This window comes from Euprymna scolopes, chromosome 12 (assembly GCF_053919585.1).
Source record: "Euprymna scolopes isolate OS-2025 chromosome 12, ASM5391958v1, whole genome shotgun sequence".
Lineage (NCBI taxonomy): Eukaryota > Metazoa > Mollusca > Cephalopoda > Sepiida > Sepiolidae > Euprymna > Euprymna scolopes.
In genome coordinates, this window is record NC_136493.1 from 12,923,955 (window position 1) to 12,935,650 (window position 11,696).

An 11,696-nucleotide genomic window follows, 5' to 3' on the forward strand; every position below is an offset into this window, starting at 1 on the left:
CTCATAGTTTTTAAAGGTGTGCTCTGGTGGAAGTCACGAAAAATCACGCGGGAGACATGTATAAAAGGAGTTGAAAGGTTAGGTTGGAAGAGGCAGACAGACGAAGGTTGGTGACAGTGGTGATCTCAAACATTTTAAAGCTTAATTCAACCCATTATATAACAATATTTTTATAAAATCAACAGTAGATTCTTTGATAAAACAGGGGCGCGTTCAAAATGAATGTTTCCGTTTAGAACACAATTGAACCATGATACTTGATGTTTCCATTTAAAACTTTTATTGAAGCCATTATATAAAATCAACATTAGCTTTTATACAGTGCAATGTAGACTACAATGCATTGTGGACTAAATCACTGTGCGGAATTGGCAATTTCACCGATTTCAATGACAATAATAGTAATGGAAGTATGAAACACTCTTTAATCCTCATTCAATCTCAGGCAATGTCGGGTCACCTTGCTAGTCTTTTTCTAAGGGGATTGCCACATTGAACTCATTAACGATCCATGTATTCTATATTTCGTTTTGAGATTTAAATGGATGGAGTACTGTTGCCACATCTGGGAAGCAGCTGCTAGAAAGGACTAATCCTGCCTTGACAGAGTTCAAAATAGATTTCGTAGCCTCATGACAAGTGACCTTTTCTATTCCCTGCAACCTCTTTCTCACGGAAGAGATGTAGCGAGTTTGTCTTTGCTTTATCGTTATTTTCATGGCAAGTGCTCGACTGAGCTTCAATCTATGCCCCCCCTCCTCGCCAAACTTTCACAAGAAACACTCGCCTAGCTGAAAACACTATCAATAATTGCCCCCCACTCTTTATCTGTGCCTAAACCTAAACGTAGATTCCATGAACAAAGCTTCTTTCTTAGAACTGTACGCCTTTTTTTTTTTTTTACACAGTGATCACCACTTATCAAGGCCCGGAAGCCACTCAGGGATAAGGGTTATTGCAAGTACATTACGTTAGTGTGGAGATTTGATGAATGATTAAGGGGGCGGTTCATTAGGAATTTGTTAACATTGGACTTGAACACATCCAAGTTGTAGTCCAGTGGGAAGTAGGCAGATGGAACAGAGTTCCACAGACGTGAAGTTCTAAGAAAGAAGCTTTGTTCATGGAATCTGCGTTTTGATTTAGGCACAGATATAGAGTGGGGGAAATTTTTCACAGTGGATTCAGCTAGACGGGTGTTTTTCGTGAAAGATTGGCGATGGGGGGACCAGAGATTGGGGTTCAGACGAGCACCTGCCATGGAAATAACGATAAAACAAGGATAGGCTCGCAACGTCTCTTCTGTGGGAGAGAGGTTGCAGGGTAGAGAAAAGGGCATCCCCCACTAAGCCACAAACTGTCTTCCGTTTTCCTGCTTTCCGGCTGACTACAATATGGTTGTCTTCAAGTCCAATGTAAACAAGTTCTTGATAAGGCATTCCCCTTAAGTTAACAAATTTACTGAATTTCCATTATTAACAATTACTATATTGTCCAATTGACTACTGTACACTCTTTAACCCATATCCTAAAGTGGTCCCTGGGCCTTGATAAGTGGTGATGCATGCCTATGTAAAAAAAGAAAAAGAAAAAAAAGGCAACTGACGATATGAGAAATGTTATTTTTATTTTGTTGCTCAGGTCATTCAAATATGATATGCAACCAGGCTTGAAAGTCGAATATTTGTCATATCATAAACATCAATTACATTTTTAATACTGACAGATTAGGGTTAGGGTAACTGCGACGATCTTGACTTCTCGTAGTCCAAAATTTGTTTTCATTTTGTTCCTCCTAAATTAAGCACATTTTCACTGTACTTTCATTTGGGCCTGATTTGTACATCAAGGCGTTTGTTTACATTACATTTAAATTTCTGCATGTTGTTACAGTCGGCGAAACGGGGAGCAAGTAGAAAATTCCGAAAGCAAAAAATTCAAGGAAAAAACTATCAAAATGGGACGTTGTCTGGCATTTAAGAAATTCTACGGCAAAGGAAAGGGAATTTTCTGCTAGTCGAGTTGGTCGATTCAGGTTGTCCAAGAAAATTCATCAGAGTACATTCCATGAAAGTGTAATAGTGCGGATAGCAATATGCAAATACTGAGCCGTTAGTGAAATGACGTCACGGTAAAAAAAAAAGACTATAAAAAAGTGTGAGCATTTCGAGACGATCACGTTAGAGATCACGTTCGAGAAGATGATCACGTGGGAGGCGTCACCGCCGTAACGAGAAGCTATGCGGAGCGGGAGGCAATAAGTGGTGTTGTAGAACGAAAAAAACAAAAAGAAAAAGAAAGTTCTTTTCTATTCTTTATCTACTTTGCGACTGAGGCTACAACATGTTATTGGTTCCCGGACAACGTTACACGAGTACTTGTAAATCAACCACTGAAAGGTCGATCACAGGATGGAACTAACGCAGTAGCAAACACTATTCCTACTTTCATAATGCTATTTATAGATAACAGTTGACCTTTTTGTTTCTTTGTGAACATCTACAGATTAAAATAAGTATATTTGAGTAACGTTTTTCTCTTATGAATTTTTTGTTGTACAACAGGAATGATTCCAGTTTGTTTCTCTTGCGATACATCTTTTCTATTTGGTCTGCCAAATAAAAAAAGAATAGATCAAAATAAAAGGTACATCGGCATGACTACGACTAGTTTTTCTCGCCAGCTTGCATGTCACTTGTCTTCTCCTAATAGCCCCATCTAACCTGCATCTAGCAGTACATGACGTCCTCCAAAATGAATTTAGAAAATATTAATAAAAACTACCACAATTTTAGCCATCTCACACTGTAACATGCACCTCCCCATCATAGAAGCTCAAACATTTGCATAAACAAACCGACCATCAATCAGACTCAGTATAATATATTATAATATAATATAATATATTATATTATAATATATTATATTATAATATAATATCTTATATTATAATATAATATATTATAATATAATATATTATATTATATTATATTATAATATATTATAATATAATATAATATATTATAATATATTATAATATAATATATTATAATATAATACATTATAACATAATATAATATAATATATAATAATATATTATATTATTTTATATATAATACATTATATTATGATATAATATAATATAACATAATATAATATAATTGTTTTTAAACGATTTTAATCGACTTTTTCAATAAATTCACTAAACGCAAGTTTTTAATACATTACTCGCCCGAAGACGACTCATGGAAGTCGAAAACGTCGCGGTTGTGACGAATTTCTTTCTTTTACACTCGAAACTTGAAACATTTCCCGCCAAATGGAAAAGAATGGATCGCAAGAGAAACAAACAGAAATTATCCCCACTGTCCAAGAAATCATGCATAAGATTAAGATAGATTGATGTACATTGCTTCCAGTAGAATTTCAGTATAGAGTCTTTTGTGCACTGTTGAGTCAAAGCAGTTGATAGTCTGTATCTTGTTTTTTTTTTTTTTTTTTTTTTTTTTTTAAGTTTACGCAAAAAAAATGTTATCAACTTGAATGTAGATTTGGAATTCAAGGCAGAGTTGTTTTGACAAGTTTTGAAACTTGATGCTGAAAAGAGAGGACTTGTATTTATTGTCTCCTGGGTTTTATAGGACGACCATAAAAAATGTTTGATTTACCGACAACCGAATGTAGTTTTGGGGCAACATTAAGAATCGCTTTTGGAATAGACACCCCCAACCATCGAAAAGTTGTGTCTGCCAAATTTAAATGAGATTTTCGTAATCAGCATAATCGAAAACCCATAAAAGCCGTCACGAAAATTGTGGAGGTGGAGTTAATGTAAAAATTTATCCACAAAAAGGTTATTGTCTTCTGTATAGAGAGATGCTAATCGATTAATATATTTAATTTTTTTTTCAGCACGATTGTAATCTGTAGAGAGCGACGTATTGAATTTGTATGTAGCATCTGTTGTTGCAAACCTACGGTACTTTGATCCAGAGGAGAATTTCTGCAATCAAAATATTATATATGGAGAAGAGATAATGTTGCGTCAAATAGACCTCATGTGGATTCTCAGACAAACAAACGTTTCAATTGCTTAACAAAAATAAATAAATAAATGATTAAATAAAAATAAAATACACAATAAAAAATATAGGTATTTTATAGGACGGCCATAAAAAATGTATACTTACCGACAACCGAATGTAGTTTGAAGCAACGTGCTTAATCCAGATACAAAGAAATTAGTCGAAATCAGTTCACTGATTCCAAGGCTGTCACCATTCATACAGAAAGCTGTATTAGCGACGATGATTGGTTGCATCAGGTTTCCGCCGAATGCTGTTAAGTAATGCTAGAAATATGAAAAAAAAAAAAAAAAAAAATAGCAAGAAGTACAAAATAATTAAATCTTTAAAGAACGCGTTTTGCTGCTTGGTTGTTTGTTTTTACGGCATATCGACCCTTTTCAAATTATTTAATGCCAAATCCATTGAAAAAAGTTGGATACTTGATATTTTTTTTAATATCTTTTTGTATTTATTCATGATGTTTAGTTTGATTTTTTTACGGCATATCGACCCTTTTTTTTTGCTGAACCATGCCATTATGGTGACCAAGATTGAAGCGTAAAGTCATAGTGTTTGGTCTGAGTATTTTTTTAATGGCATATCAACCCTTTTTTGAGTTATTTAATGCCAAATCCAGTTATTTTGGATAAAAAAGCTTTGATGTTTGAAGCTGTTTATATCTTCAAACGGTGTTTAGTTTGGTTATTTTTTTAGAGAAAAAATTTTGTTTTTGTGTTTTGGCTTTGCAGAACATGACTGAGTTTTGCAAAAGAAAAAAAGAAAAAAAAACAATAACATAGAACTATAGAAAAAAGGAAAACATATCGTAGGAACATGATTGAAAATTACATTGTATGATCTGTGGAAAAAATGCAACAAGATTGGATTTAGCATATGAATCTTTAGCGTTCTCTATAATCTTTTGACGTTATCTAAGGTAGCTTTAAAGAAGCGTTTGGTTTGTTCGGACATGTTTTTTTCCTCACATACACACACCCACATGTACGCACGCACATACGCACAGACACGTACATATATTCACGTTCACGTATATACACTCACATTCATGTGCATACACACACACGCTAACGTACACACATGTACGCACACATGGGAAACGTCACTTCCCCTGAAAGGAAATCCAGACGTGCGCAGTCAGAACACTGACCCTGGTATAAAAGTCAACAACACCATTCAACATCCTCTTTCTTCCCTTTTGCTTTGGTTCATCAACCAGACAAGTTCGCGTCCACAGTTCTTGGCTTGAAGACTTTTCCACGTGGACGACTACTACCATGGACGCGCTGCTTCACTGAAGTCAACCCACTCTCTTTCTTTTTCTACATGCTGGACGGCCATTTCTCGTTCCTCTACTTCATTCCTTTTTCTCAACGCGCGTAGTCGTCAACGACTGAATGAACATGTGTTCACCTAAACCCTTTATTTTTGAAAGAAAATAAACGACATGTTTATTTTATTGAGATTGTCGGATTGACTTCCTCATCTTGGTTGTTATAGTCACAACGTTTCGGCCGTTTTACCCTCCGACCTTCATCAGGTGTTTTGTATCGAACTGGGGAACTGTTTGTTAGGAGTCTCGAACCCAACCCTTTATTATTATTACGGGGGTACCCTGTTCGGACTCCAGCTAGGCTCTGGGACATAGTTGCTGATTCTCTGTTTTGAATGATACTTTTCACTGCCTTCGTTCAGGATTGAACTCAGCACCTTTGGCTCGAGACTCCTAACAAATGGTTTCCTGGGAAAATAGTGGGATCCTTCTACCGCTCCAGTAGATATCTCCCTCTTGATGCAATTCTCTACCTATATAAAAGCTAGGTACGGCCAACAATAGAGTACTTTTGCCACATCTGGGCAGGAGCTGCTAGAAACAGCTTATTCTGCCTTGACAGAGTTCAAAATAGACTTCGTAGCTTAGTGGGGGATGCTCGTTTCACTTCCCTGCAACCTCTTTCCCACAGACGAGACGTTGCGAACCTGTCTCTGCTTTATCGTTATTTTCATGCTAAGTGCTCATCTGAGCTTCAATCTATGGTCACCCCTCGCCAAACTTTCACAAAAAACACTCGTCTAGCCAAAATCACTATCAATATTTTCCCACACTCTTTATCTGTGCCTAAACCTAAATTTCGATTCCATGAACAAAGCTTCTTTCTTAGGACTGCACACCTGTAGAACTCTCTTCCGATTGCCTACTTTCCAGCTGACTACAATCTGATTATCTTCAAGTCCAATGTAAACAAATTCTTAATGAACTGTCACCTAAGTAATCCAATTTACTAAACTCCCATAACTTATGTCTACTATGCGATAATCACATTGACTAATGTATACCCATTAACACTTATCTTCGAGTGGTCTCCGTGCCTTGATATGTGGTGATGCCTGTGTAAAAAAAAAAGCTTATATGCAACAATTTGAGTATGTTTATATGTAAGGGAGTTGTGATAAAGGTCAGTTTAGTTTGAATGGACAAACTGCTCAACATTGTGTCCGTTTAAGTCACCAAAGACATGACGAGTGCTAGCAAAAGAGTGGACACACAGGATCAATTTTGCCAGTGGTTTTATCTATAGCCCTCCTTGCCAAACTTTCACAAAACTCTCAATTAGATGCAACCACTATCAACAACAGAGAGAAGCGAGACTGTCACATTTCTTCACTGCCAATATCCGACCTAACCACATACTACCTGCATGCGCCTTCAGAAATGTCAAAACACCAGTAATAACTTATAATAAAAAGCTGATTTATCGGTGTGAAATAAAACCAATATATTTTTTATAGATCAACTGTGTTGTGTTTTACTCTCTGTCAGAGTGTATATATTTTGGACCAGTTACAAAAGTAGATGTTAACAATTATATAGACTGGAAAATACCTGTTAGACAACCGGCCGCAACGAATATATAATATATTTCCCTAGTATATGAAAAGCCACCTCTGATGTTAACGTAGTTCCATTATTATGCTGATCTTGGCAGGTAGTTTTTTTTTTAGCCATGCTTAAGCATTCTGTAAGGAGGAAGTCATAAAACTGACAAACCAATGTCATATATATGATTTAATTGGACTTCATTATTGAGATGAGTATTATTTATTAATTTATTTATTGCGGACTATTATCCTCATCTTTTTTTTTAGTTATTGTTTCCCGACGTTTTCCGTCGCAGTTACCACCTGACTAAGTGCAGAGGAATAGTTGGCCGAAACGTTGTAAAAAAAAAGAAGATGAGGATAATAGTCCGCAATAAATAAATTAAACCAATGCTAGTTTTGCACGAAAATAACAGGTCATATTTGATCTCCTGCAAATAGACTTTAACCACTTAACGAATGTAGACAACTCATAATGTTGATAAAGGAAACCTAATGTTTGATATTAAGGGTTCTGAGTTTATGTTTATGTCTTGTTTTATTACATATCATTTTGAGATCGAAAGATTTGTGCAAAAAGACAAAAAAACAAAACACTTCTTGCTGATATTTCTTCACTGTGACTATGATAACTGTTTAACAACAATAGGAAAAGAGAGAAAGAAAGTGGAGGATGTCACTATCCAATGTGTTACAAAAAAAGATTCCCCTTTTCTTGTAAGTAAGAAAAACATTAGTAAAAATGAGATTATGATAGACCGAGGTTCGAACTTTGTAAGCAAGGTTCAGAAATGGAATTTCGCATTGTTCAGTTTCACATAAAATAGTTTAGATATGTTTGTTTGTAAAAGGAATTTAATTGTTCGATTCTTTTTATGAAAATTGAATTAAAATAAGGTCAGCTAGAGAAGAACGAACAATAGCAATTTAAAAACAGGTCGAAAAATAGGTTAGTGAGAATTCTTTGTCTGCAGAAGTGTGTTGGGAACATGTGCCGAGCCACGCATGTTTAAGCCACGCGAGACGATCACGTGTGGAGCCATACATATGACGTCATAGCAGAAAGGGAATTTCTCAATATAGGAGCTAGTTTTAGTCAGATCGAGGGTTGCAGTCGGGCAGTCGAGTCCGGATTGAACGGTCGGCAAGGTCGGTTGGAAAGAGCTGACATAATCAGAGGAGGGTCCCTTTAGAAGCGAAGGGAGAACGTTTTAAACTTGTAGAAACGACTTTGAATTCCTTGACGTCATCATCATTCGACTGGTCGAAGTGATAATAAAAAAAGTTATCATCATGTTTTGTAACTGTCGTCTTCGTGTCATCATTCCACAAATTGAAGGTAATGTGAATCATCTTTAATGAACTTTGTATAAACCCCATCCTAAGTAATGTGTCTCTCCATCATAAGTAATGACTGTCCCCTCCTATGTTAAAAGAACTCTCTAATATCTGTATTAAGAAGAAACATCATAGAACTGTCTAAATGTCTTCTCTCCCCCATCCTATCTCTTTCATATGAAACCCCCGGCTATACAACAAATGATCTAACTAATTACACATACAAGAAACGAGCAGCCGTTTCCGTTAATGATGCATAATTCTCCATGCAATTTTATAGTACATACCTGGACGCCCAGCAGAATACACATGTACCAAGGAGGGACATCTTCAACGGTATAAAGTAAATCCAAGTTATCTTCAGAAGAAGTGACCACGTCCGCATCATTAACCTGATCTCTTATCGGCTCAACATTCTCAGGTATTCTTGAAGCAGATTCAATATCCTGCAAAAAATAGAAAAGTTTAAAACAAGTAAAACAAGAGTTATCTCCCCCTGCGATTAATATTACCTGCATAATGTGAATAAAGATATTACTATCTTTTACTTAAGCTATATATCTATAAAAGTGAGAATGTGTGTGTGTGTGTGTGTGTGACACTTCTCAACCTATATACTCAACGAATTTTTGATCTACTGCTATGATATTTTGTATATAAGAGCATTCAAACATGTGGAAAACTTTTTAATCGATTTTCATCCGGAAAAAAGTGCAGCTAAGTGGTCAACAATGAAAAAATTGATACTTGGGGTGTGAGAGGGGGTGATTGGATTTTTCTTTCTTTGTCAACTGCTTTGCGAATGTGCATGCGTGGCCGTGAAATATGACAGCTGCTTTATGTTAAGAATAAGTAGGTTTGAAAACACTGTTTAAAGAACGTGTCAAGCTAGTCTAATGGTTATGGTACTTGACTCACTGTCTTTAGCTTTTGATCTCAGCGCAAGTATTTTTTTTTTACAAGAATTGAACTGTTTACAACAAAACCATAATACTCGCATGCACATGTCTCAGTGTTTTTGTATGAATAAAAATATGATATTTATGCGAGCGGCTTGCGAGTTTTCTATACAAAATGAAAATATCTTTAGTTATTTATAACTTTTATATGATTTACCAGTGTATGATTTGTGTGAAACAAGATCATTTACTAACGAATCACCATTTATCAAGGCTAAAAGCCATTTGAGGATAAGGTCTACTGAGATTTATGAAATGTCAGTTGAATAATGAAGGATATTATGCATGAAAATAATGAATGAAATTTTAAGACTCATGATCAACGTTTATGATGAAACTAGCCTGGGTGCCCGGCATTGGCCGGGTGTTTGGGGGTGTGTGTTGAGCAAAAAAGAATAAATAAATAAAATAAGTGTTAGTAGGCAGGACGGCTCGAACTCGTGACGCAAAGGCGGAAAAGAAAGTGAAAGAAAACCTGATATCTTACCCCTACTCCATGACGCGACCGGAAGTTCGGGTTAGGGTTAGGGTTAGGGTTAGTTCGGGTTAGGGTTAGGGTTAGGGTTAGTTTGGAACGTTAAACTTAGGTAAAGTCAATCCAACTGATACGATGACTAGCAAAAATCGATACTTCCTTGTAGAAAACTGTCCAGTTGAGGGTGAAGGAATTATTTTTGGGGGCCAATTTTTCGATATTTGTCGTCCGAGATGTCGAGCTTCAAAATGATACCAATCTCGTGAAAATCCGTTGCCTCTGTCGAAAGTTTTTGCGAGACATACATACATATATACATACATTTAAACAGACAGGTAAGATTTAGATTATAGACTAGCCTAGGTTCACGGCGTTGCCTGGGTGTTTGTAGGAGAGGGTGACCCTGTTTTAATATTATAAAAAACATGATGTTAAAAAGTTTAGGTAGAAAGACAGGCTCGAACCCGAAGCATCGAGGCTAAGGCGGGGAAAAAATGCCCGACATGTTACTAAATAATGAATAAAATTAAACCTTTAAAAACACTTGCAGGTGGTTTAAACTAACGTCAACGTTTTCTAGGTCAAACATGACGTCATTGTCGTATTAGCAGAAGGAGAGAAAATGAACGAACGATTTTTTCAGCACCCTCCTTGTAGAAAAGGGCCCAGTTTAGGATGAAGGAATCAATGTTTTTGGCCAATTTTTCGATATTTGTCGGGCGAAGATTGGAGCTTTAAAATGATACCTATCTGGCGAATATCCGTGGCCCGTTTTGAAAGTTTTTGCGACACACACACACACACACACACACACATTTTTACTTTTATATATATAGACTAGTCTGGGTTCACAGTGTTGCCTGGGTGTTTGTAGATGTGTGCTGAGCAAAAAAAAAAAAAAAAAAAAGTCGTAGTAGGCAGACAGGCTCGAACCCGTGACATGAAGACGGAAAAGAAAGTGGAGGTGTGTGTAAGGTTGTTCGTTTAAAAAATTGCGAGCACAAAAAAAAATTTTAAAAAGTGGTAATAGGCAAGTAGGCTCGAAACCATACCGCAAAGGAGGAAAAGAAAGTAAAAAAAGCAAAAAACAAAACAAAACAAAAAAACGTGATGCGTTAGCTGTTGCGCCTATCGCCAAACCGGAATACTTGACTTTTGTATGCTTCAATTCAAGTGATTATGTAAAAATAATTTCATAAAATTAAATTCTGGTTCTTTGATAAGACAGGGGCGCGTTCGAAATGAATGTTTAGAGTACAACTGAACATTGATACTTGACTTTTACATTTGAAATTTTAATGCAAGCCATTATTTATAGATAATTTTATAAAATTAACAGTAGATTCTCTACAGTGCAATGTAGACTACAATACATTATTGACTAAGTCACTGGTTTGCGGAGTAGGAAATCACTTGATTTGATAAAGAAATGGTTATTTCACCTATTTCGATGACAATAAAAGTATGGGAAGGTGAAATATTTGTTGATCTTATCCAATCCTTGCGTGTAAGATATAAAGAAGGGAAGAGAATAATATAGCCATGTCTTAAATTTAAAATTATAAAATTATTCCAGTCACGTGGTCACTCGTATTTTCACCCAGTAACTGAGACATGTATGCATATATGTAGGCATTTTCAAAAATATATTTAATGCAGGTAAATACAGAGAGGAGGCTGCAAAAGTAGGTGTACAGTGATAAAAAAGAGAGAATACATTACACAATGCATTTATTCTTCAAATGAATATTGCATTAATACGTATTAAGAAGCAGATGTACTAAGAAACACGTGTAATAAGAATCCCTAATCTCTTGGGTATTCAAATTGGTTGCCGTCAGCATTCATACACTTCTCTAATCGATAACGGACACTCATACACACTCTGGAACAAAGGTCTTTAGTGGCATCTATTCACTGACAAGCCTCCAAAATGAACTAACTCATGTTTTCAACAGT

The 11,696-nt window shown here is 36.0% G+C and overlaps 1 protein-coding gene across 1 annotated transcript in view; it reads right to left on the reverse strand.

The window, feature by feature from the left end:
• The window catches only part of LOC145291196 (solute carrier family 23 member 1-like), a 133,084-nt gene that overhangs the window by 72,756 nt on the left and 48,632 nt on the right, over nt 1-11,696 (reverse strand). The window contains exons 2-3 of the mRNA XM_080136774.1: nt 8,591-8,749; nt 4,191-4,351 (exon numbers count right to left, since the gene is read on the reverse strand). Coding sequence (XP_079992900.1) covers nt 4,191-4,351; nt 8,591-8,749 — 320 coding nt within the window. The remainder of the gene's footprint in view (nt 1-4,190; nt 4,352-8,590; nt 8,750-11,696) is intronic.